Source organism: Galleria mellonella, unplaced genomic scaffold (assembly GCF_026898425.1).
Source record: "Galleria mellonella isolate WM207_F2 unplaced genomic scaffold, CSIRO_AGI_GalMel_v1 utg40, whole genome shotgun sequence".
Taxonomy (NCBI): Eukaryota; Metazoa; Arthropoda; class Insecta; order Lepidoptera; family Pyralidae; genus Galleria; species Galleria mellonella.
Window position 1 is genome coordinate 2503930 of NW_026442094.1, and position 26621 is coordinate 2530550.

The following is a 26621-nucleotide window of genomic DNA, read 5'->3' on the forward strand; positions in this document are numbered from 1 at the left end:
ATACATAATATTGCAGAGAAACACTAATAAATTTAGAGGTTTCTAATGTGATGTAAATAAACACAGTTTTTGCGCTTACATTGCTAACGCTGGCTGAACCCCACGAGATAAATCAAAATAATGTACTATAGTATTGTAAAACTTAAAAAGGTTAACAAAAAAGTCCGTGATAGTGTATGTCTATTTTAATAACCCACAATAACCATTTTTATACTTTACATTTTACGGGAAAAAATTGCTTATTTACGAAATGATTTTAAGCAATACACCATTAATTTATATCCAATTAAGTACCTCAATTACATTGTCTATTTAATATAGATCAATATGGTCCTTTATAGGATGTTATTTAAATGATTATTTTCGAACATATTACAGATTTAAAATGCAGGGACATAGCGGTACGGCATTGCACCCGTGCGAAGCCGGGGCGGGTCGCTAGTATAATCATATATTTTTTATACAATAGACTATTTGACAATGTTAAAAATAAAGTGTTAATTACTGTAATTTACTATCGGAAATTGAAAATAATTATTTATTTACGTAAAAATCCGTAAAAAAAATTCATATTTTTATTGAATAGCAAAGAAGGTTACGGCCTACCCCATAATGAGCATCATAGAAAACAATGTGACTCCTATATCTCAAGTAAATAATATTTAAACTGAGATGCTATACCTCTGTACCTCTAAATAACCACGAAAGACAGTATTCTCTACTCTATTAGCGTAATTTCTCAAAATTTATCTTTTTGTACCTGAGTACAAAACAAAGTTTTTTTAACACAATTTATTTACAGACAAAAGTGCGAAGTACCTAAAGATAGATAAAAAAAAAACATTCTTACACCACTGGAGAAACATAGGTATGAACAATCTACAGCATCTTTGTAAGATTATAAAATATATGAAAAAAAAGCGAAGGGTCTGGAGTTGCGAAATATTTTTTCATACTATCATACATACTATACTACATAGGGCGGTCGTGTCATGAAAGAGGTTGAAAAACACATCTAAGAGTGAACTATAATAATTTATTTGAATTTCCTCGACGTTTTGACCACGTTTCACCGGTCGTGATCAGATGGCTGATATAGCATTGCCATGCCTCTGCTTTCATTTTTATTTTAATAAATCGGATAAACTAAAAGTGTGGACAACTAAAGGTGATTTTCAACCATTTCCTGGGAATTTAGAATTCAAATATTTATTTTTCCAAAATCAGCATAATAAAAATAAAGTTAATTTCAGAATTGGCAACCATGAACACCTGAACACCTGAACTGTCAATGTCATTCTCTGATAACTGACAGCTCTCTGTGATGACTGTCTAACACAGCAGTTTATGACAGATGATAGATTAGTATTGTCACAATATTCTACTTAAAATTTAACCTATTTTTTCTAGCTAAAATTTCAAAAAATCATTTTTCAGTAACTTTCTCAAGTTCAAATAAAATAATAACCAAAGTGCAATGCAATACAAAAAAGTATCTCATGTATTATTTGATTTAGATGGCTTACTATTAGGTAAAATTTAGTAATACTTATTTTTAATTGACACTATTTTAATCATAAAGTATCCTTTATTACATAAATTGTTATATAATTTATACTTTATAATTACAGATTCAGAAACTTTATATACTGAAGCATTCACGACTGTTTGTGCCAAATATAACAAAACATTCACATGGGAATTAAAGGCCAGTTTGCTTGGTTTCCAAGGACACGAGTGCGCCGAAAAAATCGTTAAAACTCTGGACCTGCCCATTACTAAAGAGGAGTTTATGAAGGAATGTTTTAAGATTTACGAGGTACTGTTCCCCAAAGTGCAACTTATGCCAGGTAAACTTTTAACCTTATGACCATTAGTATGCAATTTCTCGTGTGCAATGTTTTATTTTAAAAAAATGAGTTTTAACCCTATTTTAATCAGCTGATTTCAATTAAAAAAATTCATGAGATTTCAAAAAAAAATTATTTCTCCATAGGAGCAAGAAAGCTAGTGGAACATTTACACAAAAAAGGAGTACCAATAGCACTGGCCACTAGCTCTAGCAAAGATAGTGTTGATATGAAAATGCAAAATCATAAGTATTTATTGAACCTTTTCCACCATCTCACTATGGGCAGTTCTGATCCAGAAGTTACAAAAGGAAAGCCTGATCCAGCAATATTTTTAGTGTGTGCATCCAGGTTTCCTGATAAACCAAAACCAGAAAATGTATGTAATTTTATGGTTTTTATTAATAAATTTAAACTTTATTTTGGAAATACCAATTTACTTTTTTATATTATTATATGCTATTCCAAAGTAATATAATAATCTGTGCTGTCTTATAATGATAGCTTTTATGAGACCTAATAATTCAAGTTTAGAAGTAGTTAATATACCACAACTACTGTTTATCTTACTGTTACTATCACCATACTGTGTTACTGATGTTTTTTTCTTTAAAAGTCTTATTAAATGAATTTGTTTTCTCTAAATAGTTTATTTTTATTATTATTATTACTGTTAATTATAATCTATATTTAAAATATAAATACTTTTAATAAACATTACTTATTAAAAAAGGCAATAAAAAGTATTGTTTTAATCTTATATTTGTTTAATATATTTTTATTTTCAGTGCCTTGTGTTTGAAGATGCTGTAAATGGTGTAAAAGCAGCATGTGCAGCCAATATGCAGGTGGTAGTAGTTCCTGACCCTCGAATAGACTCTACACTGCTGCAGGATGCTACTGTGGTCCTTAAGTCATTAGAAGATTTTGAACCCCAACTTTTTGGCCTTCCTGCATATGATTAATGAGTAAGAATAATACATGAATTGTAGATAGTGTAGAGAATTTGTATTGATGTTATTTAGATATTCTTTTACCATATAATGGTACAATAGTATTGTAATACACATTTATTTTTGCCTTATAAAGGTAGTAGCGTAGTTGTAACAATCATTACATATTTTCAAAAATAATAATCTTATTATAATTTGTTGTGATCTTTATCAGTAGTAAATATTTATTTTTGTATTTTATCTTAATAACTTAAGGACAATTGTTAATATTTTAGTATTGTATGTGTAGTTGTATCCATTGTTAGTGTAGTGTAATAAAGGTTGTTCAATAGTGTAAGTACAAATTAAACAAAAGAATATCCTAATTTCTAAAAAGTTCTAATTAAATTGAATATTTAAGTAAAATCAATTTAATACCTAATTGAATAAATTTTTATTCTATAAAAAATCTAATTTCCACAATCTGTACCTATATATGTTTAATGTTATTCAATTCACATCTAGTCAATAAAATTGTACTTACCTATACACATGCTATATAATAAATAGTAATGTTGATAAAAGTATAATAAAAGATTTTTTTACAAACACAATATTTAATTTTAAACTTTTTTACAAGATCAAAACTTAAATATATAGTAGATAAATAATTTTAGAAATATTATTAAAATGTGAGAACCATATACTAATACTCATTGTGCGATTGGAAATTTGAACCCAACATATCATAAAGGATACGAGTTTCACACGCGAAATTTTTGAAACACAAATTTATTGAATTAGTCATAGGATAAATTATTTGCCTGCAACCGTGTGACTACGATATGGTGATTAAACAGGATATAATTTTGCTTTTGTGTCTTAAATACTCCGTAAAAGGGCCAAGAAATATGATACAAGAAAACAAACACACTTTCATATTTGTAATATTAATAATCCTTTTTATATTTTAATAATACTACTATAATATTTTGCAATTAGTAGTTAGAAAATATCTAATCATAAATAATTGTGGATATTTATTTATTATTAGTAATTATAAATTATTTAATTATATAAAAATAATAATGTATAAAACATAACTATAGATAGATATATACATATATTGTTTTACATGAAGATTCTCTATTAGCGATGTGTTATATGTTATTATTTTCAAACGGTGGTAGTCCAAATAATTCTGGCTGAAAATCTTCCATACTGTTCAATATAATTGTCGCCTCAGTAGCAAGAGATCGGTCTAAACGTGGATCTGGTACCATCACAACTTGCATACCAGCCGCACGTGCAGCCTTTACTCCATTAATCGAATCTTCAAACACCAAGCACTGTATAAAAATATACAACGTCATTGTAACATATTTTGAAACATATTTTACATAAATAACCACATGCATCCGTGATCTCTTTTTAAAAGAATTGTCTAAAAATGTTATTTAAAAATAAAACTTCTTTTAATATTGTGCGTTAAAATTTCGACTGTGTTTCTTAGTGTTCGCATTACTCTTCTCCTTTTGGCCTTAGATGACCTTTACAAGTTTACCATAAGCGTGCAGAGGGTAGTTCAAGTCGGAAGAGAGGAGCGATTGATGGATCCTTAACTATAAATAAGTATTATTTATTTTAAACAATCAGGTAACTATTCTTACCTTTTCAGTAGCAGGTTTGTCTGGAAACTTAGCTGCGGCTACGAAAAATATATCCGGACTGGGTTTACCGTTTTTTACTTGCGGATCTGACGTGCCCCATGTCTTGTATGGGAGTAAATCGAACAATTTCCGATGCTGACATGCTTTTAACTCGTAACTTTCTATACTACTGCTTGTTGCTAAGCCCATCGGTATATTATTTTTATGCAGGTGATATATAAGCTTCTCAACACCTGCAAACGTGAAAACACATAGATTGTTGACTGATCATGCTTTGTGATTAACTTAGTGTAAATTAACCTACCCAGATAGATCGCTACCCAGATAGATATGTCACCTAATAATAAAATCACGAATTTTAAATGAAAAATATATAGTTCATCTCTATACTGCGTGCGTTCACCTCTACTTACGCCACGTATCATGTATACTCGTATTTCAGCAATAGGTAGATGCCAATCTTGAACTTCCATTTCGATAATATACCCTACAACAGCCTTTCCCAAAATGGGCGATAACGCCCCCTTGTGGGCGCTGCAGGCCTAAAGGGGGGCGGTAAGAGACACAGAAAAAAAATCGGGGCGTTGTGTAGAGGCTTGGGGGGTGATTTGTTAATCTTGAAGTAATAATGGTTTTTAAGTAGGTGAAAAAATGGAGGCGCTAAAAAATAATTTATTTTAAAAGTAAAAAGTAGACAAAATAAGTTTGAGAACCCCTGCCCTACAAGGTCGACCTTCACGCGTTCCCCTTGGAAACTATCGTGGTTAATTCTTATAGAGTTTATCACAATTGGCTAATTGACCCGTCAGCATAAACGGATAGCACAGACGGGGCTACCATTCCATTTTCATCTATTAAAAACCAAAATGCTCTGTTTGTAGAATGACATTTCTGCTGAAATATTCTCTAAAGACTAGGTAAACCGAAAGAATAAGGTGCCGGGCGTTGTTGTTTGCACATGATAGCGATAACATATCTATCGATGGATTCATTCGCTACTTGTTTAAAGTAGTTGGTGTAGCAGGCATACGAGGCTACAGGAACCGCTGAAACGTCAGACGTTGTTTCTTTGCTACTATTGCTGTACAAAAAGGATGATTATTGAATTATTGAGAATAAAAGAAGTAATGGCGTTACTTTATATTCTTACAGTCACCACATTCGATTTACCATAAACTTTTCTTTATAGTAATTAGAATTGTAATGCGGATAACCGAAGAGTATGAATTCGAGTCATGATGGTAGGTAAAATTTTCCGAGATTCATTGTTTGGTACCAAAGGACTTCAAATTGATCAATGGTCAAATGAAACTTAGTGGCATTTGAGAATTAGCGCCAATTTTTATTTTTTATTTTATTTTTTTTTTGTATATTTGTTTGACATATTTGATAATTTTATTAGTTTTTGTTAGTTATATTTTTAAACGATCAATTTCTATAAGTTGATAATAACTTACAATTTATAAAAAAGATATTCCAAGATTGTTTACTAAATATATCAAGTGTAAGCAAACAGACTATATATATATATATATATATATATATCTTACCAGGCATTATTCTACACTGTGGGAACAAATCATTAAAAAATTTTCTTGTCTCTGTCAAAAATTCATCAGGTGTAAGCGGCAAGTCAAGTTCATTTATAATAATACGAGCGAACTCCTTACTTTGTTGACCCATGATTTTATTTTTTAGGGAAAACGTAAATTCTTTTCCGTAACGAGATGCGATTTTCTGAAAACCTATAGTGTATAAATCTTCTGTGTCTGGAAAACAAAAATCATATTATGTAGGTGCTTACATATCCCATATGAGAGCTATATCTGTTTTAAGAACAACGCCGTATTTTGCAATAAGTACCTATGCTCGTTATCTCTCCTAAATACAATTTATAAGCTGAATACCCATGCTTTATATTAACAGAGATAATAACTACATAATATAATTAACCCGTTCGTCCTCTAGAATTATTATTCAGAGAGTAACTATATATTATAAAAATTAAATTATAAATTGCCCGCTTCTATTTAGTTCCCATATATCATTCCTATTAAAACTCTTCATGAATCCGGTCTTATATTGTGTTATATATCTTAATGATAATTACGTACCCAATACCTTTATAAAATTTAAGCCAATTTAATTGATCAGTTATTTTATAGCATTTTATATGTGATTCTTTAGATTGATATATTTTTTTTTTGTATTTATGAACCGATTGAAATAAAACAAACACTAAATGTTAAGTGAAGTAAACCGCATTACATTAGTGAAAACCGCGATCAAATCGGTTAAGCCATTTCTGAGTTAGCGTGCACAAGCATACAGACAAAAATTCTAAAAATCATTATATTAGGTTGTATTGCATTCATAAAGCTCCCCTATAATAGTTTTTTTAGCTCAAGCTATAATAGTTTATATATATATATATATATATATATATATATATATATATATATATATATATATATATATATATATATATATACTTTATAAGACTTCTTTCTTTCTACAGACACTAATCAGTTACGATTTTATTAATTGATATATAATAAAACATATTTTCATTTTAATATATTTTTATTGCTCGTGCTTTGCATGTGCACTCATAAAACAAATACATAAGGAAATTAACATCACTTACTTAGTAACAATCCATCCATATCAAACAACACGTGGGTAACAGGCTTAAAAGTCATTTTTATCATAAAATATATCACAGTTGTGTTTATTTTTGCACTAAAATATGTACACTGTTGGTTACCGTTACTCAGCCTCAGTGCTTTATAAACTATGGAAGAATTGCTTGAAAACACATGTGATCTTTTATCTTATCTGCAAATTTATGTAACTGGCTGAGTAACAACAACAGCTTATTATAGTATGTATTTTTCTTAAATTTCATGGAATTATAACTAAAGTAGGATTGATAAAGTATGACACATTTACAAAAGTCAATAAAATAAAATTAAACTAATACAATTATAAAGATACTAAGTACCATGTTGTATAAGTTAAAAATAATTATGATAGAATATGCTTTTCAAGCTTCTAATTAATATAATATCTCATTTATGTCAGAAATTCGATCACTCTTTATATATAACATTATATTTAGGTACATAATATTTTAAGTAATATGGTAATGCTAATAAAATATAAAGACTATTTCTGCTTCTTAAGCTCTTCTATAAAAAGCATTGTATTACAATAATATCAAGAATACAATAATAATATATACTAAAATATAGCATTAAAATTTTAACACTATTAAATGCAATAAAGATAAACTAATAACTTTGCACGATTATAATTATGCATTTTGCAGTCTATAGAATTTACCTTATTATTTCCATACTAATTTTGTCCTTCTTTTTTTGCGGAATTATTGTAATAAATGGATATTCGACTAAAAAAAAAACAAATACCTACTCAAGGAGAATAATTTATTATGAACAAAACAATTGTGCGGGGATAGAGACTACAGTTACTTTTTCTTTTGGCCAATCTTGTACAGTGCAAGGCAAAATAATATAAATTATGCACAAATATAAAATGCCTCGGAAAAAAGCGGCTTTAATAGTAAACGCATCGATAAACAACATGTTTAATAGATATCCTATAAATATCACGGGTAAATATATATTATACATACAAATTTTACTTTGTAACGAATAGTTTTTGGCTCCACATAGAAAGCAGAAACTTCAATCGTCACAAATTTAAAAATGGTATCAACATGGATATGAATTCTATAGTTTGCTAAAATAATTGTGAAAATCAGTTCTATAATTTTTATTTTGAGAAAACAATCTGTTTACAGAACCTCTAAGCAAGTGGCAAACAATTCCGTCGATGGAACTACTTGCGAATCCATGTGTTAGCGATGTTGGGTGTCTTGTTCATTCAAATGTGTTTCTCATGCAACCGAAACAATTCTATCTATGGATTCGTTTCCCACTTATCTATAGGGATCAGTGGCTATCCGAAAGGATAATCTTCCATAAATAAAACAACAGAGACGACATGCCACGAACCTCGCGCAGCATTTAACATCTAGTTATGTACATGATTAAATCCACAACTCGTAATCATTTCTTTAGTCGCGCGGCTATAGAAAACTCCACAGGAATAACTGTGTTCCCTAGCGTATGGAATAAACATATGAACCTGAATACATTATATATTACTATATACATAGACTGGAGTCTTCAAATTGGCAGTAATTATATTTATTATAGCCTAAAAGACCTTGAAATCATGTTTAAGTATACAGTAGTTTAAAAAATATTAGAAATCACTGATTTACTAAGTATAGACAATTATAATTTCATAAAATATATGTCATGAACAAAACATCCTTAATTAAAATAATTATTAACTACACTGGAATTACTTATCAAATGGTGGTAAACCAAAAACCTCAGGTTTAAAATCCTCTAAACTCTTTAGCACAAGTGTGGCTTCTGTAGTCAAACTCTTGTCAACTCTAGGATCAGGGACTAGTACAACTTGCATTCCTGCTGCACGAGCTGCCTTCACTCCATTTGGTGCATCTTCAAATACTAAACACTGTGAGAAAAATGTTCACAAATAAATTAGTATATATCTATAATATATATCATAAAATTGCAACTAGATATAGGAGATATTTAAGAAAATTTTATATAAAGGTAATAAGAGTAGCAGAAGCCAAAATAATAATGTGCACAACAGTTCCCATTCTTTTATATTTTATTTTTAATAATTTAAATTTTATTCCTTTTATTTCCAAAATCTGACACTTCTGTTATTTCTATGTTTTATTGTCTTACTTTCTAAGATATTGCTACTGACTATTGCTTGTTTTCCTATTTTCCTATGAATCTTCGCAAACAATAAATAATATTTAGAATTTTTGTCTGTATCTCTGTTCTGGCATCACATTAAACTGCATCAAATTAGATACGATTTTCTCAGTTATTTGGGTAATAAAGTAGGTAAAACTAAAAATCTAATTTTAGTTTGGCATTCATCAGTTTCCCTACTTCCAATAATCATACATATATGAAATTGCAGGCAATAGCTAGTTATGCATATAAATAAAGATATTAATGTTGTTTTTGTATTGTCTATAGACGTTATTTGAGAAGAGCTGAACAAATATATATTTTTTTCTGTATATTTGTAATATTCCAGTCATATTCTTTGTGAGTAGTAAAAACTTTATTACCTGTTCAGGTTTTGGTTTATCAGGAAACCTTGAAGCAGCTACAAGAAATATGTCAGGATGGGGTTTTCCTCTTTTAACTTCAGGATCTGAAGAGCCCATAGTTTTGTATGGAAACAGAGAAAATAATTCTTTATGATGTTTATTCACCTTTAGTTCATAACTCTTTAAACTAGAACTTGTTGCTAATCCAATTGGAACATTGTTTTTATGTAAATGTTCAATAAGTCTTTTAACCCCTGAAAAAAAATTAAATAGTGTCAATTAAGCTGCTTAGGAAGTGCTCAATGCTTGCAAATTTATCTTAAATATACAGAAAATTACACATTATGAATTCAAACAGTAAGCTATACCTTAGCAAAACCTCAGGGAAAAGATAATACTGAGCTATCAAGGTGAAGTTTGTTTCTATTTATGCCAAGAAGAGACAATTTTTAATTAAATAAATGTAGGTAATTATGTATTCCTTTCCTACTACAAAATAGATCTGAAACTGATAGCACATCCCAGACACTTCATACAAAAACGCCACGATCCCTGTTTGTCACAACTACAGAAACAATTAACTTTTATACGAGGTTTGTCCGGAAAGTACGTATAAAAGTTTTTTAAAAATTTTATTTTACAATTATTCAGGTAAATCAATTTTATCCCCTTCAAAGTACTCCCCCTGTGACATAATGCACTTGTGCCAACGCCGTTTCCACTGTGAGAAGGCTCCTTGAAAGTCCTCTGGTTGTAGGTTTCTCAGCTGCCCCGTCGTAGCTTTTTTTATCTCATTTATGTCCCCCAAATGCCGCCCCCGAAGTACCAATTTGGTTTTTGGGAACAAGAAGAAGTCACACGGGGCCAAATCCGGCGAATAGGGGGGGTGTTCGGTCACCGTAATGGAATTTTTACTCAAAAACTCACGGACAACAAGAGAGGTGTGGGCAGGGGCATTGTCGTGGTGAAGAATCCAACGCCCCTCTCGCGCCAATCCTGGACGAACTCGTGCCGAGCTTTGAGGCGTCTGAGCACATCGACGTAGAATTTTCCATCAACTGTCTGGCCTGGAGGGACGAATTCTTGATGGACAATCCCCCGAACATCGAAAAAAACAATCAACATTGTCTTGACATTTGAGCGGGATTTTCTTGATTTTTTTGTTCGTGGTTCCCCGGATGTCTTCCACTCTTTGCTTTCACGGCCATTCTTGCCGAGTTTCGAGAGAAACTTGATTACGACGCGCTGCTCTTCAACGGAAGCGGGCTCCATGCCGACGGGGTTTCGTTAAGAGGTAACTTCACAGATGGCGTGACAAGCCAGTTCGCACCGCACGGCGGTCAGACCAGAACTGAAGCATTGTTAGGGACATAAGGAAGGGGTCCTGCGCTTACCTGGCCTCCCCACTCCTCTTTCTCGCATTCCAGAACACTTTTATACGAACTTTCCGGACAGACCTCGTACATGTAACAATGTGTGTGTGTAGTTGCAACTAGTGCACAAAAATACAGTTTGTATGCTGATGCGCATTTGGAAGGGAATGAGATCGTAGTGGGCGACAGGGAGTGTGTTCATATTGTATTGTAGTACTATTATTTATACTGTGCTGATAACCTAGATTTAAAAATTTAAAATTTGCCAACTGCTGGCAATCCTTTAGTGACTTATGCCTGAATAATTGAAAAATATAGTTTTGAAACTTGTTATAAACTCATGTTTTGTTATATAATAATTCTTACATTTGAAAAAAAGTATATACATACACATAATCAAAAAGTACCTGGCATTAATTTAGTATCTGGAAACAACAATTCAAACTGTTTTTCAGTTTGTTTCATAAATTCTTCTGGAGTGATTGGTAAATCGAGGTTAGACACAACAATTTCTGCAGTCTCGTGACTTTGACTACCCATTAATTTTAACTTCAGTTCAAATGTATATTCTTTTCCATATTGTGATACAACATTCTGAAACGCTACAGTATATAAATCTTCTGTATCTGTAAATAAAATAACATATACTTATTGAAAACAAGATAAATAATGACTGGCCATCACTTACTAAAAATGAAATGGAGTTTTTTATTTAAAAAAAAAAAAAACTTATGATATTTGTAGATTGCTATATAACAACATAGGTCAACAATAAAATCGTTCGTCCTAGAAATCTACTTAAAAACTAATGGATTTTGACTTTGTTTCAAATCATTTTCATGACTTAACCCTTGACAACAATTACCTTTTTTAACTTCCACATCTACACTCATGGGGGAGTTCTATCAGATGGGCCTATAAAAGTAAGGCTATTGTGACTTAAAAAAAATCCAAAATTTTCCTATATATATATATATATATATATATATATATATATATATTTCCCAATGCTAACAACCTTGCCTAAAGGTACCCACTGACCGAAAATTATGAGGCTTTTTTTTTAAGAAAAAAAAAAAATATTAAGACAACAATAGTATATAAACAGTAATAGTATTTTAATAAAACACTTTTATAAAAAATGTAAGCATAACATAGATACTTCTTATGACAAATAAAAAATTATCTAATAACTATATTTTAGTAACTTGGTAGTTCAAGTAATAAATTGTTAATATAAAGACAAACTGATATAATAACTCATAATAATTATTTCAAAACTGTAATAAACATTCTAATAATTTTTAACACAAAAGAAATTTAGACTTTAGCCTTATACTACCTTATGGATACCTTTATTAAATTAATAAAGGTATCCCCAAAAATACATGTACTGAGGAATATTAATAGCCCACCATTATTGTTAAGGATTAATAGAAATAATAAAAAACCAAGCTGAGATACCCACTAACCGGAAAACCATTAAACAATCACCAGAAATAGAGGCTCCGGAAAGGGCATTGCATGATAAATTCTACTAAATATACATATAAAATTAAGATAGGTCAGTTGATACCCTCAGGGGCGATTGAGATACAAAGCAAAGTAGATAAGGATAGACTGGAAGCCTCTGATGTTACTAAGGATAGATATCGGAATATTTGCCTAACCTCTAAAGAAGCTTAAAAGTATAAAAAAGAAGTATAAAAATGTAAACCCCACTTACTTAATATCAAACCATCCATATCAAATAGAACGTGAGTAATTGGTCGAATTTCCATTATTAATAAGTTAAGATTATTATAGATATATAAAATGAATTAAACAAGAAACGACTACATAAGATAGAACAAGTGACCATGTTATCAGAGACGACACTCCCTATAACGACGAAAATGGATAATGAATCTATGTAGCTTGTTGAAGTTTTATTTTATTTTACCTTTAAAAATAGAATAATTGTTTCTGTCATTTAATATTTCGTTAATAGGTAACGTCATTTTAAGATATTATTATTATTGTACTAGGAAAATTGTAATACATTTTCTTTTTCAGTACTATCTATTTTAGAATTCTATTGTTGTATACAACGAACCCATCACACAATCTAAATTATAATAAAATAAATAAAAATAATGTAAAGTAATTAAAAATTCATAAATTTCTTATATAAAAAAAAATTGTTATTGAATATCTTAAAAAATTGCATGGTATCATACTGTTAGCTAAACATGAATGTTATGTTTAATCAATGTAACACCTATGATTATACTGTGTTTAAGCAAATAGATTATTATTATTATTATTTGTATCACTATTTTATGAAAAGAATTTGTCCGAATATCGATATCAATTGTGAATGTAATGTGTTTTGCATTATCAAGTATGATAATGCAAAATTTTCTGCTTTAATAAAGTTAATCTTGAACAACTGTATCTTTATTAACAGATTTCGCTTGTCACGTGGATGGTTGCGATTTAATATTTTGCAGTTTATATATTTTACTCATTTGACAATTGCAGTTCTTTTTCTTTGCGTCTATTCCCCGACAGAAGTTTTGTTTTTTTTTTTTCATCTGTAACCACAAATTTATATTAATTTAAATATATAGTTAACAAGGATGAGGAATAGGCAGCAGCGTTCCTCTTAAAATATCTTTAAAAGCCTAACTATAGTTGTCAACCCGCCTGCCAAGCGTGGCTACTACTGGCAAAATTCTCCTTATGGGGAAGACTTATATTTTTCAGTGGATAATTAACGGCTGATATAATAAAAAAATACTTAACAAGATCTTTATTACAATATATTCTTTGCTTTACAGTTTCCACTATTATTATAAACTTTGCTAAAGTTCAATATGAACACCCTTTTTAAAAACAAAACACATGGTATGTTTTGCTTGGTTCCCAATTTTTTTTTATCTTATTGGATACTCAGATACTAAATAATTATTCCTTTTTAGTAAATTTACAAGAATAATAATATTTTTTTATAGTTATCATCGTTATATACAATTCAGTCTCGTAGAACTAAATTCGGCCCTTCTTGGAAAAGTACTTGAAACGTCAAAATGATATACTTATTGTAAATCAGAAAAACAATAATTTTACACCTTTTTTCAACAACACCTATACAACAATATAATGTTTACATGGAATTATCTAAAAATTATTTTCAAATACATACATACTTCGGCAAAGCATATATTTTTTTTTAATATTTCTATAATTCATGTATGATCAAAAAAATTATATATTATTGATATTAACAAGACGGTGAAATGTTCAATCTGCACACAACAGAAAAAGATAGTACCTACTTACTTTATTTTACTGTAGAAACAAGCAAAAAAGGAATATCTTACTCATGCTTTCAACTTATGCTTTGTCTGCTTAATTATTATACGTCTGTTGTTTTAATAACTATATTGTGAAATAATAATTAATGAAGTTTAAAATAAACGAGATTTGATTCATCAGTATTTTTTTTTACATATACCGATTTCTTTATAATAAATACAATCCGTGTTATTTATTATAAAGATATTTAGGAAAAAATAAGAATACGCATTTTCCAAAGAAAAAAATAGGCAATTTTATTTAGATAACATTTTGACATCTATTGTAACTACCCAGTAACAGAAAGGTAACCATAGTTTCATTTACATAGGTTTTTGTGTTATAAAGTCTAACAGATTTTTGTTCCAAATATACGATTTTATTAGACAACTACCGATTTTGTATTTTGACGTTCGACATGTCATTGGTCTCTCTAATCTGTGGCTCTTTTTCTGTTTGTTGAGATTATAATTTTGTTTTTATTTGAAAAACTTGAAATCAACTTGATTAGAAATTTATAACTTAAACTAATTTTTTAATTCAATTGAAATATTACATATATTTAAATATAAATATTTACCAGAAAGTATTGAAATATGGAGGGCCCAGGAATGAGTCTGTTTCAAGGTGCTCCAAGTATACACGTAAATAACAGTGCCCAAGACCGTTTAGAAGAACAGGAAGAACTAGAAGATCAGAAACGACGAAATGAAGAGGTACTTGTTCGCCTAGTTATATTGATATGTTTCTTCATAAAAATAATTTACTTTGTTTAATGTTTTTAACCTATAATATTTTGTGTTTATATTTCAGCTCAAACATAAGTTGGCTAACGCATTTGATGATCTTTTAGATGACGATGAAGGGAGTTCGGTAAATAGTAGCGCAAATTTTACTATGGATGCAGGTCAAACTAATGGTAGTAAGTATTTATGTATTAAAATTTTATTAAATGTTATTAAATATATTTATAGAGGTATGAAAACGCTTACCGGCTCAATGAAGCCCCGATATTGGATGCGTGTTTTATATATAGCTTATAAAGTTAATTTCTCTACATATAAATGTAATTTATAAAATTCATGCTGTAGAGATGCACCATTTTCAGATGCAATATGTTGAAAATTGATTTAGGTACCATAATCTGAGCAGACAGTTATGTAAGCGTATTTAAACAGCTTTAACAAAACACCCTGTGATTGGTTTCCTCTTATTAGAACCCCGTACATGCTTTAATGCATATTTTTTAATAAATATATTTTATTTGTTATTTTCTAAGCTGCACAGCAAACCAGAACAGGCATGCTTCCTACCTATATTGAATCTCTGAACCATCTAAAAGAGCAACACACACCAGACTCTCCAAAATTATATTGTGAAACTCCAAAGAACCATATGGCTCAAATAAGACATCAAGAAGACCCTCTAAAGCTCCCATTTAGTCCATATGGAGCTGGTGATGGACAAAACTATTACTTTCAACATGATATTAGAGGTAATTTAAAGAAAATACTTATTTATATATTATCAAGACATTTTGTTTTGTTCACATTTTTAATGTTCAATGATAAACACCTTAAACAGCCAGATCAATCTAGTATTACTCTAATAAAAATAGTTTCATTTCTTTTATCTCTAAGTTTGTGGTACTATGAATGGAACCCTGAGTCCAAATAAATGTGTTTAATAAAACATTTTTCTGATTAATTGCATTAAAGAAACTATTAAAACTTAGTAGAATTTATAATTTTATAAATTTTGTCATTCCTTGCAGGTCATCTTAATGGTGTGAATAATGTTGAAGCAAGACATGACTATTTGAATAGTGAACAGCTAAAAGTTATGTATGAGGTATGAGGTACTAAAAAAATAAGATTAGTATTTGATTGGAATTATTTAGTTTAATTCTGCTACCATTAATACTAATTGTACATTGTAAAATATATAAGCAATAAAATAATAATAGTTAAATTGTGTTCTGCAAAAAAACTGACTGCAGTTATGGTAAAACCACTATTTTGATTTAAAACTAAGCTACTTAACTGATTATGATAAAATTTTGTTGGAATTTTTCTAAAAGGATATGCTTACAGATTAATCTGTAAGTAATCCTTTTTCAATTTCAAAATGGTCTCCAACTGATGTAGTTTAAGTAACAAACATAAAAAAAATGGTTGAACTATGAGCCTTCTTTTGAAGTTGGTTGGAAAGTTATTGTATTTGATAAAGTGTCGCTATACTACCTGCTAGTATATAACCATAGAACAATACATAAAACAATACATTTTTAAAGTTTGTATTTTTTGGTAATTTGTATGTGTTGTCTAAACTAATATGTAATGTGCTATCATGAATGACATACATGAATAGCATTTATATATTTATTTATATGCTTTTGTACATTCACTTTTAATATAGATATTATTATATTGTACTCATAATTGTAACTAATCATTATCTTTTTTCTGTTTGTTAATAGTAAGTTTATTACCTATATTCTTAATTTTTTCATAAGTCACTAACATTAACATTTTTTAATCCTAACAAACAGATGCGCGTGAAGGAATGCCAGCAATTAGCAAGTCAAATTGAAAAGTTAGACAATGAGATTGACAGCCTGCGAGCTAGACTTGCAGCCGCTGTTAGTGATCGAGACAAGGTTGAGTTGTCGCTGCAAGAAGCACATCACCTGCTTGGTAAAATCATTAATAAAAACTATATAACTGTCATATCAATAAGGACACAATAAACATATACAAAACTTAATATATACATATTGTGTATCACAATGTTTGTTCATCAGAGATTATCTGAAACTGCTCAATGGAATTAATGAATTTAAATAGACTTTATAAATGTGTATGTTTACACAAACCCTCAAATAGAATACTTTTGTCCCGATTAGATCAAATGGGCCTAGTAGAAAGCAAAACAAAATTTGCTGAGTCAGCTAGTAAATTACAGGCAGCACACCTGCAATGCCACTGTGTTACAGGTGATCATGGGCGGCGGTAGTCACTTACCATCAGGTGAGCCGCATGCTCATTTGCCCCCTGTGTTAGAAAAAACAATTATATAAATTTGTCACTTGTTTAAAATTGCAGCATCTAGCAAGCATAAGTTGATTGAGCTGGAACAGCAAGTAAATTCCCTCGCAGCAAAATTAGTGGAGAGTGATCAAGAGAAAGAACAGCTTAAAATGGAGTTAAGGTCAGCTAATATTAGCCTACAAGATGTCCAACAGAAATTACATACCATGCAGGTAAATTGAAGTTGTATATTGCAGTAAAACTAAAAAAAGAGCAAATTATATTTAATTTGCTTACCATTATTGTGTTATTGAATGAAATTGTTTAGATATAGCGCTTCCAATGATCTATTTCTCCAATCAATAAATATTAAAAAAAAAAAAAAACATCAATATTACAGTAATAATTCCCATTTACTGTTAAATACAGTTTTTTTGCTGCCTAATTCTTCAAAAAATTAAGTCCTTATTTCCTATAGAATGTTTGTAGTATAAGCATGTGGCTCGACTGTCAACTACAACACAGTTAGTAATTATAGTGGCAATTAATTATAATAATTACAGGTCGCTCATTCCCACGACACAGATGCACTCTTCAGAGAACAGCAAGACAGGTATGTAACTTATAATAAATACACTCAATTCTATTATTCTAAATGTGAAAGTTTGTAAAGATAGATTAATGGATATTTTTTACTCCTTCATACGAAAACTACTTAATGAATTTGTAAGAAATTTGGTACATGGATAAGTTATGTCCTTAGCTTATGTAACTTAGCATATACGATACTTTATTTACTTATTTACATGGCCAAAGCCAAGAGATATAGCTATTTTATAATATGCTAATGATCCAGCCCAATTTCGAACAAGTAGATAGAATTTTCGAAAATAATATACAGCCTATGTTACTCTCTGATAACATAGCTTTCCGTAGGTGAAAGAATTTATAAGATTGGTTGAATAGTTTTTGGTTTTATCTATTACAAACATATTAGTATAAACTTCATATTTACATAGGTTTTTTGCATTATTTCAGACATAGAGAGGAAATGGACAGATTACAAAATGATCTGATAAAAGCCAAAAACAGACTTGAAGAAAAAGTAAGTATCTACCGATCATAACTTGAGGTATTGATATATTATTAAATGTTTTTAAACTCAACTCATAACTGGTTTTTAAATTCCACCAGCTAAAACGCGTAAATTGGGAATTCTATATATTTTACTTCATAATCGTAATAGCCAATACTTTTTGGATGCCTTAAAAACCATACTGAAATTTAAATATGTGAACTTTAGATTTATGTAACATATTCCACATTTCTAGTTTTAAGTTCTCTATTTTTTTAATTTTAACCTGATCTAAATTGATTCTTATAATAATATTAATATAATGATTTCTATCTTGTATTCCATTTGTATCTGAAAGGAAAAAGAAATAAAAACTCTAGAACGGCGCTGTATGGAAAGAGATAGAGAAAAAGAAGAGATATTGATTGAAAAAGGAGCTACTATAAACCGTCTAGCGGGTGAGCTGGAAGCAGCGCAGAGTAGACTTGTCAGCGGAGAGACGGCGCGGCTCAAGGAAAGGGTATCACAACTCACCGGTGAGAGGAACACTGCTAGGGAACAAGTCAAGGAACTAGGGGTATGTGATACTCTATTTTTCTCGAGTTCTTCATATTAAACAGAGAGAACAAAGCATAAATAGTCTTTATTAGCAATAATAGATACATGCAGATGTACTCGCATAATTTGTATCCAACAAACACACTGGTTACAGAAAATACACACATAGGTTGTTTTACATACAACTCACTCCCTTTTGAATGTCATACAAGTTATTTAATTTATTTTAAATATATCTCAATATAACATATCTCTTTTTTTAGTCTAAACTAGAAGTAACAGCTCATGAATTGGTACTATGTCGAAATAAATTAGCTGCTAACCAGAAGGAACATGATAATTACCGTTCAACGCTCAATCAGATACTTTCTGAATCCTTACCTGATGGTAATTATTTAGGTATGTTTATATTTATTTATTGATTTGTTTATATGACATAATATTTGAGGCACATTTATTGTGTTGGTCTCAGCCATTGTATTTATTGATCACTTGACAAATGTAAACAAAATTTTACCGTAGGAGACCCTCCTTCACCAGGGAGGTTAGCAACACTGAAAGAAATTCTGAGTCGATACAAATTACAACTACAAAAGTTCTCTACACTACAAGAGGAAATTGTAAAGAGGTAACATTAACTTTTTTAGTTTTATATTTTCTAAGTACACATCTTATTACAACTTTTGTTACAAATATCAGATATAAGTCTTATATAGCGCTGATGATGTAATGAAAAAAATATATGAATAAAATTGGGATAAATTATAGTAAATCTATCTATAATGGCTGGAGATGAATTGGCGTTTTTGTTAAATGTATTTTCTTTCAAATTATCCCTATAAGACATACGGTATCGATTGTATGTAAGTTTTAGATATGTAATAAAATCGATAAACATTTTATTATTATTATAGAGACAAGAAACTAGAACAGCACCGTAAACAAGAATCGGAGTTGCGGTCTAAGATAGAAGAACATAAAGGTATCGAAATGCAGCTGAACTCACATGTCGCTGTACTTCAGAACAAACTCGAATTGTTGGGAAGCAATTCGGATAGTGAGCTTCTTGAAAATTACAAACAACAGAATGAGCGGCTACAAACAGAACTGGAAGAGAGTAGGGCAGAATTAAAAAAAGTAAATAGTCTGCATATTGTACCTATTAAATCATGCAATTTAATGTATATGTAGACCTGAACTATATCAATTTCGTGCAAGTTTCCATCCCACCTATTACAATTTGTTTATTATATTTTCTTTTCCACAGCTAGATCTGAAATATACAGAACTTGAAATGGAATATGATAAACTGAAATCGGAGAAAGGGAGCCGCGCGTCAATAGTGCAAGAAGCGAACGCGGACTTGCTACGTGAATTGGAACGCTACAGTGCGCAGCTTAAAGAAACCCTCAAAGAGAATGGAGAACTTAAGAATTTGTATCTGCAGGTAATTTAGCTAACAAAAACTCACTTTGCAGCTGCTGCAGATGAATAAATGCAAGTGAAAGTAACCTGTAAAAGCATCCATGATTTTTTTTTTAAACAACGATAGTGGCACACAAGCATAGAGCCGAGCCATCTGATGGCAAACGGTCACTGTCGCCTGTGGATGCCTGCAGCACTTTTTTTAATGGGTGATGATGGAATGGTGATTCTGCCTGCGCTAACGGTATACACTGGCGGGGCACCAGTGGGGATGATAGGTAAGAATGAAAAAGCAGGTCAGTTAGCCCATCGTGATAAATACACTTGAAATTCAGCACGTTGGTTTCCAGGGGGGACCATATGGAAGTCGACCTGGTTGGGTATATTGTTAGCAAAGGTGTTTTTAGTCTCTATTTTTAACAATCCCCTCTGAAAGCGAATTTCTGGACTGGCATATATCAAAACAATTTCTGCTTTTCATTACAGGCATGCAGTACCCGGGATGCTGCGACTAGAGAATTAAAAGATATACAAACAAAAATACAAAAAGAAAAAGAGTATTTCAAATCGCAAGAGAAAGAATACATTGAAAGAATAGAGAAAGAGAAACAGCAAGCAGGAAAACTATTATCTGATCTCAACAATTCCAAGGAAGAACTAGACAAAGCTAACAAAAGAATATCTGAATTACAAAAAGAGTTCACTGATAAACAAAAAGAATTCACTGATAGACTTAACAAGTATCTTGCAGGTACAACACTATTTTAGCTTAAAAATAGACAAAACAAATAATATAATTTAGTTTTTTTATACGTATATTTAAAAGTAGGAAAACCAATGGAAGAGACTACTTCTAGATAACATATCGTGATAAAACATAGACTAAATATAAGGTTAGACTTTGATAACTGCATCAATTTTGACGCAGTTTTTTTGAGTATGCCCGAACAAACAGATATACAAAAATTTTTAAAATTAATATTCAAACTTCTATGTCCCTTATTAAAGTCCCTCATATTTTAATCCTCAATTTTTTTTAATGGATTCGAATTAAATAGAATATTGTACTTTATATACATATGCACACGTGCATAATCGCAAAAATCTGTATTTTATAAATATCATTCCAACTAATGCTAAAATTATTTCATGTTTTGAACTTTGTGTCGATATATTTACTTTTTTTACTTTTTTGCCAACTGTAATTAGATAATAAACATACGAATGTTATGTACGAGTATGTATGTTTTAGTGCCACCTTAGTGGTATAAAAAAATGCAATTCATATTTTAGGGGCCATCAAATAAGTTCCATCTGAAATTGCATCAAGTCCCAGCTTAAGGTAAATCTAAGCAGAACTGTGCTTTATAACGTAATATATGCTTTCAGATGAGAAAAGTGCTATGCGAAAAGAAATGGAGCCATGTGCACAATGTGAAAAACATATAAAACAAATTCGGTACCTAGATGACCAACTTAGCAAATGTAGTATTAAATTAGGTAAGTTACATTGAAGTATAGAATCAAATTCAAAAAAATTAAGTCATTCTGAATTAAATAATCTGCTTTTATTCATGTGGAGTCCTTAAATGTATACATAGACATATACTAAGACGTAAAAAATTAAGGTATATTTGAATTTTAATAAAATTTCTCTTGCGGCAACCCTACTATATTTATTTATTTGATTAGCATTACTTTGTTTAATTCCGCTTTGATTATTATGTCTGCCGACACTCGAAGATTGACCACTACTATTATTACTATCAGAAGTTCCATAACCTTCTATTTAGCAATTAATCTCCAACTGCCATTTTGTTCACGCACGTTTGCGATACGTGCCATCATGTGTCATAGCAATAGGAAATTGATAGCTAATATATTAGATTGTAGAACTTCTGGTAATAATAGTGGTGGTCAATCTAGTCTAATCAAGTATTGGCAGTCACACGCATATTAATGGTAGCGAAATTAAACAAAATTATTCTATTCAAATAACCAGTTATATGGAAGTCCAAGATAACATCTAATTATGTAAATACCTACTAAATTTTGTCAGCACATCGAAAGAGCTTTCCAACTGGACATTTTCTTGTGTGGAGACCATACCTAAAATGTTGATAAAAAGGAACTGATGCTTGCTCAACATAAATTGCAACTTTCCCTTTTTGAGTTCTTCCTTACTATAGAATATGTTAACCAAAATATTTTTGGCAGCATCTCAGGAGAGTAATGAGGAATTGATGCGGGAGCTAAAAGGCAAAGCGGAATTCTTCCAACAGTACATTGTTGACCGATTTCGTAAATTGGTTGAGCAGCGCAGCGTGGCCACCAATACAGATGGACCACAGCCCCCCGTCCCCACAGCCTGTAGTGATCGTGTCGACCGTGATGACCATGACGACCGTGATAACCGTGACGACCGTGACGACGATGGTGGACTTGCTGCTAAGGTCCGTATAATCTTATATTCATTATGCGGTGACATAGTGTGTACATTTGATTCCGTACTTGAGTAAATTATTTATTTATAGGTTGTAAATAATGATCATCTTGAATGATCCGCTCACATTTAAATTATTAAAGAGACGTCTTATCTTATAAAATTTTAAATTAGGTCGTATACCTCGTTTTAAAGTTAGTTGTTAATAAAGATTTAACTATTTAAGTAGGTCGTTAATCCGTGACATTGCATCGCTAATTAAAGTTGTTGTGTATATATTCAAATTATCTTTATTCAAATAGACTTGTTTGCACGTAATTTTTTATATGAATAAATATCTTAAAGAATATTCTTTAAACCATAATTATTTGTGATTTAAATTGTCCATATATTACAGACTACTTTAATGATGAGAGAGAAAGTAATAAGGGACCAAATTGCTGAAAAGTTCACCTTAGAAATGAAAACAATGGAAATGAACTGCGCAAGACGGATCAAGGAATTGGAAAATGAACATCTCAACACAATATCGAAACTAAAGGAACTCCTAGAACGCAAAGCTCAAGAAGTGGAGACGTTAAAGGAGTTCATACTTACGGAACGAGCCAAGGTATCGCAAATACTCGAATCTAAGGAAAACGAAATATCAGTACTAATAAAAGAACATAATGAGTTACAAATGGAATGTCAAAAAGCTAAAGACAATGTTGTGGAGTGGAGACTGAAAGCGGAAAGATATAAAGAACGAGCGACGCGATTTGGCTCACTAGAAGATGTGCTGAAGAATGAAAGGGAATCGTGCACAAAAGAGCGACATGCCATGAAAACGAAATTGGCAGACCTACAAGCAAAACAAACACAACTAGATGAGAAATATGAAAAATTACAAAGAGAACATTTAATGTTACAAGATAAGTACAAAAATGCTAAGAAAACTGTATTTACATATAAGGTATGTGAAATAATCTTATCATTACTTGTCAATCATAATGTCATTATCACTGTAGATATTTTTCAATTATCAGAAATATGTTTATCCTCAGTAAATCTTGTCTTATTCTATGCATTATGATATTGTAATAATATTTATAAAGTATGATTAATTTTTTTCCAGGATTATGTATCAAAGAAAGATGCCCATGTCAACAATGAAATAAATCGGATACAAGATGAATATAGAAAGATATTTTTGAAATTACAAAACCAAATAAATTATCATGTGAATTGTAGGATACAAGAAGAAAGAAGTAAAGGGAAACATCCACAATCACAACAATTTGATGTAAGTAGAATTAATTAATAATTAAGTATTATAAGTGTGTAAATATAAACAAATGTTTTATTGATATGATATTTAAAATTTACAGTTTACTGATAAAATGAATAAACTAAACGAAGACTTCGCTCGACTCGCCCAGTCTAGATTTAAAGATGCACCGAATTTGAACAACCAGTGACGCGACCAGTCGTCATCGCGTTGTGTCTGAAGATTTCCGTCCCGTCCTCATGGAGGGCAATCAGCCACCTCACAAGGCTTAATGTAATTTTGACTTGTATATTTATTTTTAACGATTAAAAGGGGCCAAGCAGCAGTACTTAAACATTTTTCAAATTTTCAATCTATATTATATATATATACTTTAAAGGAAAAGTGTTGCATTTGTTAGATATAAGTAATGACATAATATTTTTTTATCATTATTGCCCCAATGATTACAGTACAATAATTTTACTATATTATAATAAGTATCTACATTGATTAGTAAAGTAAGTACGTTTTTAGAAGACTATTCCATGCTACATAAAAATACCTGTGATAGTCTAACAAATTACCAGTATTAAATAAATGACAAAAGTTCAAATCACATTTGTACATTCCTTTTAATTCCATTGTCTGTGTTTTAGTGTATCAGGTACATGTCAATTATTTTCTTGCTCAAATTATTGTTATATAATGTTAACTAATTTTCATAATTTTATAGTTTAATTAATTATAGGCCATAGAATAATCGGGCTGTCGCTATTTTGTGTTTCCTGTTAGAAATTAAATAAACACACTATTTATAGAAAATTACTTTTATTTTTTTGTATAATAATTAGATGGAACAAACGGCATTTTGGCCACAACACACGGAACATCTTTCCCTCTTATATTAACCAGTAATTTAGTGCCAATCTTTTTAAATGTTTCACTAACATAACCCATAGCAACATTGCCGCCGAGGTACGGACTAGGACATCCACTTGTCACTTTACCAACCACCTCTAGACTTTCCGCGTTTTTTAGTATTGCGTCTTTTCTTGCTGGTGCACCAGTTTCCATTCTAATGCCAACTCTTCTCTTACTGACACCGTCTTTTATTTGACGTAATATGATGTCTGCTCCTGGAAAATTGGCTTCTTTTCTTCTAGGTTTTGGAATCAGCCAAGTCAAATTGGCTTCTACTGGAGTTACGCTTTCATCAATATCATTTCCATATAAGCATAAACCTGCCTCTAAACGAAGTGAATCTCTCGCCCCTAATCCTGCAAGTTTAACGTCTTCAGATTGTAGCAAAGCTTCAGTAACAGTGAACGCTTTATCAGCTGGTATAGAAATCTCTACGCCATCTTCGCCCGTGTAACCACATCTAGTAACTCTGCATTCGACCCCAGCAACAGAGCCTATACGAGAAGTCATAAATGTCAGGTCTTTTAGTGGAATATCAGTAAGTGATTGCAATGCAAAAATGGACTTTGGTCCTTGTACAGCGATTAGAGCTCTTTGACTTACGTCCCAAAAATTTATATTCACATCCTTGCCCTGTTGTTTGAACGATTCCGAAGTTTCTCTCATATGCTGCTTGTCAACTTCCAAACGCCCGGCATTAGAAACTATGTATAAAGATTCGTTATTTATTTTAGTAACGATCAAATCATCAATAATTCCTCCTTTATCATTCAAAAATACTGTTAGCGAACTAGACCCATCTGCCATACCCTTCAAATCAACAGGACATATGGATTCAAACCACGCTATACAGTCTTTACCACGAACATTTGTTTGAAGCATGTGTGATACGTCAAAAATAGATGCACTTTTTCTAGTAAATAAATGTGAAGCTGATACACTCAGGTCTGAATACTGTACTGGCAACAAAAATCCAGCAAAATCAACTAATTTTCCACCATATTTTTGATGTAAGTCATATAATGGAGTTTGCAATGGTTGTTTAGCACTAGCACTGTATGGACGGAAATTAAATGCGGTTAGCGTTATATATTTCGAATTAAATATTTTCTTGGCTAGAAAAACCCCGTTTAAACTTTTTGAACACATTTTGATCAGTAACGATGTTCACTTTAGCTGCAAAGAGAGTAACTGAATAAACAATTGATTTATCAGTTGTACGGGTCATTAGGTCGTATTTGTTGATAATTAGTGATATTGCATTGTAAATATTGTTACAACGTCTCATTACAGATTACATCAGTTTAAAGGGTCAGTTAAAAATAATATTTTTACATCGTCTCCATCACAATATAATCAGACAAAGAAACCTTTTACGGAAACTTTATTTAAAAATAAAATATGTTTATGACTGTAATTTCAAAGAGATATTAGTACTAGATATTGCCGTAATAGTAAATCGATAGTAAGTAAAATGCTCGCCTTAGTCAAATTTTATTACAGGTGGCGACCGACGTGTCTGTTAAATTAGCTAAAGTTAACGGTGTTTATTTTTTAAAG

General features: G+C 30.7%; 5 protein-coding genes across 6 annotated transcripts; 2 read left to right on the top strand and 3 right to left on the bottom strand.

Annotated features, from left to right (window-relative positions):
• Positions 1-1339: 1339 nt before the first annotated feature.
• On the top strand, positions 1340-3493 carry LOC113520362 (pseudouridine-5'-phosphatase-like). Its single transcript, XM_026905680.2, has 4 exons — positions 1340-1532; positions 1632-1850; positions 1997-2229; positions 2639-3493. The coding sequence occupies exons 1-4, from the start codon at positions 1478-1480 to the stop codon at positions 2813-2815; spliced, it is 684 nt and encodes a 227-aa protein (XP_026761481.1). The 5' UTR covers positions 1340-1477; the 3' UTR covers positions 2816-3493.
• LOC113520354 (pseudouridine-5'-phosphatase-like) lies at positions 3380-7234 on the bottom strand. Of its 2 annotated transcripts, XM_031914615.2 has the most exons (5): positions 7100-7234; positions 6003-6221; positions 5376-5498; positions 4453-4685; positions 3380-4131 (listed from the first exon to the last, which is right to left on the bottom strand). In XM_031914615.2, exons 1-5 carry the CDS (start codon positions 7161-7163, stop codon positions 3943-3945), a joined length of 828 nt encoding a protein of 275 aa, XP_031770475.2. In that variant the 5' UTR covers positions 7164-7234; the 3' UTR covers positions 3380-3942. The 2 variants fall into 2 exon arrangements, with proteins under 2 accessions (XP_031770475.2, XP_026761471.1); XM_026905670.3 differs by lacking the exon at positions 5376-5498.
• On the bottom strand, positions 7017-12914 carry LOC113520355 (probable pseudouridine-5'-phosphatase). Its single transcript, XM_026905671.3, has 4 exons — positions 12749-12914; positions 11430-11648; positions 9668-9903; positions 7017-9027 (listed from the first exon to the last, which is right to left on the bottom strand). The coding sequence occupies exons 1-4, from the start codon at positions 12801-12803 to the stop codon at positions 8848-8850; spliced, it is 690 nt and encodes a 229-aa protein (XP_026761472.2). The 5' UTR covers positions 12804-12914; the 3' UTR covers positions 7017-8847.
• A 1854-nt stretch (positions 12915-14768) lies between these two features.
• On the top strand, positions 14769-24962 carry LOC113520439 (centrosomal protein of 152 kDa). Its single transcript, XM_026905772.3, has 19 exons — positions 14769-15077; positions 15175-15283; positions 15641-15856; positions 16136-16212; positions 16913-17057; positions 17466-17623; positions 17954-18003; positions 18429-18495; positions 18824-19042; positions 19287-19422; positions 19546-19651; positions 19938-20160; positions 20291-20470; positions 20935-21199; positions 21838-21948; positions 22666-22901; positions 23289-23843; positions 24006-24173; positions 24259-24962. The coding sequence occupies exons 1-19, from the start codon at positions 14958-14960 to the stop codon at positions 24346-24348; spliced, it is 3231 nt and encodes a 1076-aa protein (XP_026761573.2). The 5' UTR covers positions 14769-14957; the 3' UTR covers positions 24349-24962.
• Positions 24952-26268, bottom strand: LOC113520440 (aminomethyltransferase, mitochondrial). Its single transcript, XM_026905773.3, has one exon. It carries the CDS (start codon positions 26208-26210, stop codon positions 24969-24971), a length of 1242 nt encoding a protein of 413 aa, XP_026761574.2. The 5' UTR covers positions 26211-26268; the 3' UTR covers positions 24952-24968.
• Between the last annotated feature and the right edge of the window lie 353 nt (positions 26269-26621).

Excerpts from the sequence above, each read along its gene's own strand:
- LOC113520355 (XM_026905671.3), bottom strand. The coding sequence starts at position 12,803 with ATGGAAATTCGACCAATTACTCACGTTCTATTTGATATGGATGGTTTG. Across the intron at positions 11,649-12,748 it reads TATGGATGGTTTGATATTAA|ATACAGAAGATTTATATACT; the intron begins GTAAGTGGGGTT and ends TTTTATTTACAG. Across the intron at positions 9,904-11,429 it reads AGATACTAAATTAATGCCAG|GGGTTAAAAGACTTATTGAA; the intron begins GTACTTTTTGAT and ends ATTTTTTTTCAG.
- LOC113520439 (XM_026905772.3), top strand. The coding sequence starts at position 14,958 with ATGGAGGGCCCAGGAATGAGTCTGTTTCAAGGTGCTCCAAGTATACAC. Across the intron at positions 17,624-17,953 it reads AGAAATTACATACCATGCAG|GTCGCTCATTCCCACGACAC; the intron begins GTAAATTGAAGT and ends TAATAATTACAG. Across the intron at positions 19,423-19,545 it reads ACCTGATGGTAATTATTTAG|GAGACCCTCCTTCACCAGGG; the intron begins GTATGTTTATAT and ends ATTTTACCGTAG.
- LOC113520354 (XM_031914615.2), bottom strand. The coding sequence starts at position 7,163 with ATGATAAAAATGACTTTTAAGCCTGTTACCCACGTGTTGTTTGATATG. Across the intron at positions 5,499-6,002 it reads ACAGTGTAGAATAATGCCTG|CGGTTCCTGTAGCCTCGTAT; the intron begins GTAAGATATATA and ends CTGACGTTTCAG. Across the intron at positions 4,132-4,452 it reads ACAAACCTGCTACTGAAAAG|TGCTTGGTGTTTGAAGATTC; the intron begins GTAAGAATAGTT and ends ATTTTTATACAG.
- LOC113520362 (XM_026905680.2), top strand. The coding sequence starts at position 1,478 with ATGCAATACAAAAAAGTATCTCATGTATTATTTGATTTAGATGGCTTA. Across the intron at positions 1,851-1,996 it reads CAAAGTGCAACTTATGCCAG|GAGCAAGAAAGCTAGTGGAA; the intron begins GTAAACTTTTAA and ends ATTTCTCCATAG. Across the intron at positions 2,230-2,638 it reads ATAAACCAAAACCAGAAAAT|TGCCTTGTGTTTGAAGATGC; the intron begins GTATGTAATTTT and ends TTTTATTTTCAG.
- LOC113520440 (XM_026905773.3), bottom strand. The coding sequence starts at position 26,210 with ATGTGTTCAAAAAGTTTAAACGGGGTTTTTCTAGCCAAGAAAATATTT.